We start from the raw sequence: 6,000 nt of genomic DNA, 5'->3' as shown, positions 1-6,000 counted from the left end.
CATGCAAGCTAGACCCCCCCCCATACACACACACACACACACACACACACACACACACAGAGCTGTGGGTGATGTTGTCTGTGTACTTACTATGACACAGTCCCAGCTCTCCATGCAAGCTAGACCCCCCCCCCCCCCATACACACACACACACACAGAGCTGAGGGTGATGTTGTCTGTGTACCTACAGTGACATAGTCCCAGCTGTACATGCAAGCTAGACCCCCCCCATACACACACACACACACACACCCACAGAGCTGAGGGTGATGGTGTTTGTGTAGTTAACAGTGACACAGTCACAGCTCTCCATGCAAGTTAGACCCCCGCCATACACACACACACCCACACACAGAGCTGAGGGTGATGGTGTTTGTGTAGTTAACAGTGACACAGTCACAGCTCTCCATGCAAGTTAGACCCCCCCCCCCCACACACACAGACGGCGGCATCTGCTCAAGAGTGTTATGTTCACCTTCTTTACTCGTGTTGAAGCCCAGCCAGTACACACCTCCTGTCCTTAATCGTTTTGACAATGCCTTTTTTCATGGTCATGGTGGTTTATGGTTTAGTATGTGACCTTATGTTACCTTCCCTGTACATGATCTGGTACTGTACTGTTGTCACTGACCTGTAGAAGGACCGAGATCCCTAACCTTGACAGTTAGCACCCTACTCCATCCATCGATCCTCCATTGAATCATACCCCGTCACAGGCAACTCATCTTCTCAAAAACACAGAACAAAAAACCAACACATACTCTTCTTCCTCAGTTACATGTATTTTATGTCAGATATTCCAGGTCACATGACTTCTACTTCCCCCTCTCCTGTCACGTTACTGCAGCAAGGCTGATGCCAGTGTTTTCTTCTGGAAGTCACAGAAGGAGAACATCTTTCAAATAGATCTATGACATATAATGTCATACTGGTGTGTTTCTGAATGACGGGTGCCCGTGTACTCCGTATGACAGTGAACGTAGTTTCTGGCAGGGGTGTAGGTCAGACCCCTGCCCTTGAGCATGACATTGATCCCCGTTCTGACTTGTATTATAAAATGCAGATATAAATAACTGAAGGTGATCCCAGTCATAAGATGTGGAACTAATTAACCAACTGAGGCAGGGTTCCCACTAATCCTGGAAAACCTGGCAGTTATGTGGTGTTGAACTAATGCCAGGGTTCATGAGTCCTGGAAAACCAGGCAGTTATGTGGTGTTGAACTAATGTCAGAGTTCCCATGGGTCCTGGAAAACCAGGTAGTTAGGTGGTGTTGAACTAATGGCAGGGTTCCCATGAGTCCTGGAAATCCAGGCAGTTATGTGGTGTTGAACTAATGCCAGGGTTCCCACGAGTCCTGGAAAACCAGGCAGTTATGTAGTGTTGAACTAATGCCAGGGTTCATGAGTCCTGGAAAACCAGGTAGTTAGGTGGTGTTGAACTAATGTCCGGGTCCCCACGAGTCCTGGAAAACCAGGCAGTTATGTAGTGTTGAACTAATGTCAGGGTTCTCAGGAGTCCTGGAAAACCAGGCAGTTATGTGGTGTTGAACTAATGTCTGGGTTCCCACGAGTCCTGGAAAACCAGGCAGTTATGTGGTGTTGAACTAATGTCAGGGTTCTCAGGAGTCCTGGAAAACCAGGCAGTTATGTGGTGTTGAACTAATGCCAGGGTTCCCACGAGTCCTGGAAAACCAGGCAGTTATGTGGTGTTGAACTAATTTCCGGGTTCCCACGAGTGCTGGAAAACCAGACAGTTATGTGGTGTTGAACAAATGCCAGGGTTCCCACGAGTCCTGGAAAACCAGGCAGTTATGTGGTGTTGAACTAATGTCCGGGTTCCCACGAGTCCTGGAAAACCAGACAGTTATGTGGTGTTGAACAAATGCCAGGGTTCCCACGAGTCCTGGAAAACCAGACAGTTATGTGGTGTTGAACTAATGTCTGGGTTCCCACGAGTCCTGGAAAACCAGACAGTTATGTGGTGTTGAACAAATGCCAGGGTTCCCACGATATAGGGATAGGCTGGAAGTTGTTGAAGTGACTGGTTGAAATGAAGGTGCATGACTGAACACCAGAGTCTCAGAAGGTTCAGTAAGTTGTTGAAGTGACTGGTTGAAATGAAGGTGCATGACTGAACACCAGAGTCTCAGAAGGTTCAGTCAGCTGTTGAAGTGACTGGTTGAAATGAAGGTGCATGACTGAACACCAGAGTCTCAGAAGGTTCAGTAAGTTGTTGAAGTGACTGGTTGAAATGAAGGTGCATGACTGAACACCAGAGTCTCAGAAGGTTCAGTAAGTTGTTGAAGTGACTGGTTGAAATGAAGGTGCATGACTGAACACCAGAGTCTCAGAAGGTTCAGTAAGTTGTTGAAGTGACTGGTTGAAATGAAGGTGCATGACTGAACACCAGAGTCTCAGAAGGTTCAGTAAGTTGTTGAAGTGACTGGTTGAAATGAAGGTGCATGACTGAACACCAGAGTCTCAGAAGGTTCAGTAAGTTGTTGAAGTGACTGGTTGAAATGAAGGTGAATGACTGAACACCAGAGTCTCAGAAGGTTCAGTCAGCTGTTGAAGTGACTGGTTGAAATGAAGGTGCATGACTGAACACCAGAGTCTCAGAAGGTTCAGGAAGAGAAGGCCTTCCATCACACTGACTTGAATGTGATGATGTAGAACGCAGAAAACATTTAGCTGTTCTTACCAAGCGGAACATGTTATATACCTTTCTGTGTGTGTGTGTGTGTGTGTGCGTGCGTGTGTGCGTGCGTGCGTGCGTGCGTGCATGTGCGTGTGCGTGCGTGGGTGCTTGTGTTTCAGTCTGGCCAGTTCAGTGAAGACATGATTCCTACAGTGGGGTTTAACATGAGGAAAATCACCAAGGGCAACGTCACTATAAAGGTTGGTAGTTTCATTCCTTGACTTGTGTGTCTTTTTTTTTGTACAGTCATATGTGTAGTGTGCTGTTTTATGAAGTACTGTATATGTAGTAACATGTATAGAGCACTGTCTTCTTCTTCTTTTCCTGTCCTCTGCATCTTCCTCTGTCACACCAGCCACCTGCATGTCTTCCCTCACCACATCCATAAACCTCCTCTTTGGCCTTCCTCTTCTCCTCTTCCCTGGCAGCTCCATATTCAGCATCCTTCTCCCAATATACCCAGCATCTCTCCTCCACACATGTCCAAACCATCTCAGTCTTGTCTCTCTTGCTTTGTCTCCAAACCCTCTAACCTGAACTGTCATTTTAATATACTCGTTCCTAATCCTGTCCTTCTTCGTCACTCCCAGTGAAAATCTTATCGTCTTCATCTCTACCGCCTCCACCTCCACCTCCTGTCTTTTCATCAGTGCCACTGTCTCCAAATCATACAACATAGCTGGTCTCACAACCATCTTGTAAACCTTCCTTTTAACTCTTGCTGGTACCCTTCTGTCACACATCACTCCTGACACTCTTCTCCACCTACTCCACCCTGCCTGCACTCTCTTCTTCACCTCTCTCCTGCACTCCCCGTTTCTTTGGACAGTTGACCCCAAGTATTTAAACTCATATGCCTTCGTCACCTCTACTCCTTGCATCCTCACTATTCTACTGTCCTCCTTCTCATTCATGCATATGTATTCTGTCTTGCTCCTACTGACCTTCATTCCTCTTCTCTCCAGTGCATACCTCCACCTCTCCAGGCTCTCCTCAACCTGCACCCTACTCTCACTACAGATCACAATGTCATCCGCAAACATCATAGTCCACGGAGACTCCTGCCTGATCTCCTCCGTCAACCTGTCCATCACCATTGCAAACAAGAAAGGGCTCAGAGCCCATCCTTGATGTAATCCCACCTCCACTTTCCGTCACTCCTACCGCACACCTCACCAGTCACACTGCCCTCATTCTTACATACTTCTCTGCCACTCCTGACTTCCTCATACAATACCACATCTCCTGTCTCGGCACCCTGTCATGTGCTTTGTCTAAATCCAAAAAGACACAATGTAACTCCTTCTGGCCTTCTCTATACTTCTCCATCAACATTCTCAAAGCAAACATCACATCTGTGGTGCTCTTTCCTGGCATGAAACCATACTGCTGCTCGCTGATCATCACCTCTCCTCTTAACCTAGCTTCTACTGCTCTTTCCCAAATCTTTATGCTGTGGCTGATCAACTTTATACCTCTGTAGTTGCTACAGTTCTGCACATCACCCTTGTTCTTGAAAATCGGTACCAGTATACTTCTCCACTCCTCAGGCATCCTCTCACTTTCCAAGATTGTGTTAAACAATCTAGTTAAAAACTCCACTGCCATCTCTCCTAAACACCTCCATATCTCCACAGGTATGTCATCTGGACCACCTGCCTTTCCACTCTTAATCCTCGTCATAGCTTCCCTCACTTCCTCCTTGCTAATCCACTCCACTTCCTGATTCACTATCCCTACATCATCCAACCTTCTCTCTCTGTCATTTTACTCATTCATCAGCCCCTCAAAGTACTCTTCCACCTTCTCAATACACTCTCTAATGTGTCAGCAAATTTCTATATCTATCCTTCATCATCCTAACTTGCTGCACATCCTTCACAGCTCGGTCCCTCTGTCTAGCCAATCAGTACAAGTCCTTTTCTCCTTCCTTAGTGTCCAACCTTTCATACAACTCAATATACACTTGTTCCTTTGCCTTTGCCACCTCTCTCTTCACTTTATGCTGAATCTCCTTGTACTCCTGTCTACTTTCTTCATCTCTCTGACTATCCCACTTCTTTGTCAACCTCTTCCTCTGTATACTTTGCTGTACATCCTCATTCCACCACCAAGCCTCCTTGTCTTCCTTCCTCTGTCCAGATGACACACCAAGTACCTTCCTAGCTGTCTCCCTCACTATTTCTGCAGTGGTTGTCCAGCCATCTGGCAACTCTTCACTACCACCCAGTGCCTGTCTTAACTCCTGCCTGAACTCCACACAACAGTCTTCCTTCTTCAACTTCCACCATTTGACCCTTGGCTCTGCCTTTACTCGCTTCCTCCTCTTGGTCTCCAAAGTCATCCTACAGACCAGCATCCGATGCTGCCTAGCTACGTTCTCCCCTGTCACCACCTTGCAGTCTCCAATCCCTTTTAGATCGCACCTTCTACATAAGATATAGTCCACCTGTGTGCACTTTCCTCCACTCTTATATGCCACCCTGTGTTCCTCCCTCTTCTTGAAATATGTATTCACCACAGCCATCTTCATCCTTTTCCCACAATCAACCACCATATTTCCTTATACATTTCTCTCCTTGACACCATACCTACCCATCAGCTCCTCATCACCTCTGTTCCCTTCACCAACATGCCCATTGAAGTCCACTTCAGTCACCACTCTCTCCTCCTTGGGTACCCTCTCCACCACGCCATCCAACTCACTCCAGAATTCCTTTCTCTTCCATCTCACACCCAACTTGCAGGGCGTATGCGCTGATAACATTCAGCAGTACACCTTCGATTTCCAGCTTCATACTCATCACTCTTTCTGACACTCTCTTCACCTCCAGCACACTCTTGACATACTCTTCCTTCAGAATTATCCCTACCCCATTACTCCTCCCATTTGCACCATGGTAGAAGAGTTGGAACTAACCTCTGATTCTCCTGGCCTTACTCCCCTTCCACCTGGTCTCTTGAACACACAGTATGCCTACCTTTCTTCTTTCCATCATATCAGCCAGCTCTCCCTCTACCAGTCATAGTGGCAACATTCAATGTTCTGACTCTCACCTCCACACTCCTGCCCTCCTCTCCCACTTCTGGACATGCCTTCCCGTCTCCTTTTCCTTTGTCCAACAGTTGCATAGTTTCCACCCATATAAACTAACGTCTGTGTACCATATGTATGAAAATGTGAGCTTCGGGTTTTAGTTTAGAGGCTGAAGTCCTTGCCTTACTCGAGCCTTGGGATTTGAGCCACATTAGCATTAGTAAAGGAGAGTGGTGGTTTTCTCTGTCTTTGTTTGCTGCATG

At 46.9% G+C, this 6,000-nt stretch overlaps 1 protein-coding gene across 1 annotated transcript in view; it reads left to right on the top strand.

Moving 5' to 3' along the window:
- The window catches only part of LOC130107367 (ADP-ribosylation factor-like protein 8A), a 48,802-nt gene that overhangs the window by 3,893 nt on the left and 38,909 nt on the right, over window positions 1-6,000 (top strand). The window contains exon 2 of the mRNA XM_056273924.1: window positions 2,820-2,900. Within this exon, the coding sequence (XP_056129899.1) occupies window positions 2,820-2,900 (81 nt within the window). The remainder of the gene's footprint in view (window positions 1-2,819; window positions 2,901-6,000) is intronic.

Source organism: Lampris incognitus, chromosome 2 (assembly GCF_029633865.1).
Source record: "Lampris incognitus isolate fLamInc1 chromosome 2, fLamInc1.hap2, whole genome shotgun sequence".
In the NCBI taxonomy this organism is placed as follows: Eukaryota; Metazoa; Chordata; class Actinopteri; order Lampriformes; family Lampridae; genus Lampris; species Lampris incognitus.
Note: the sequence above shows the minus strand (reverse complement) of the source record. Positions and strands in the feature narration are given on the sequence as shown.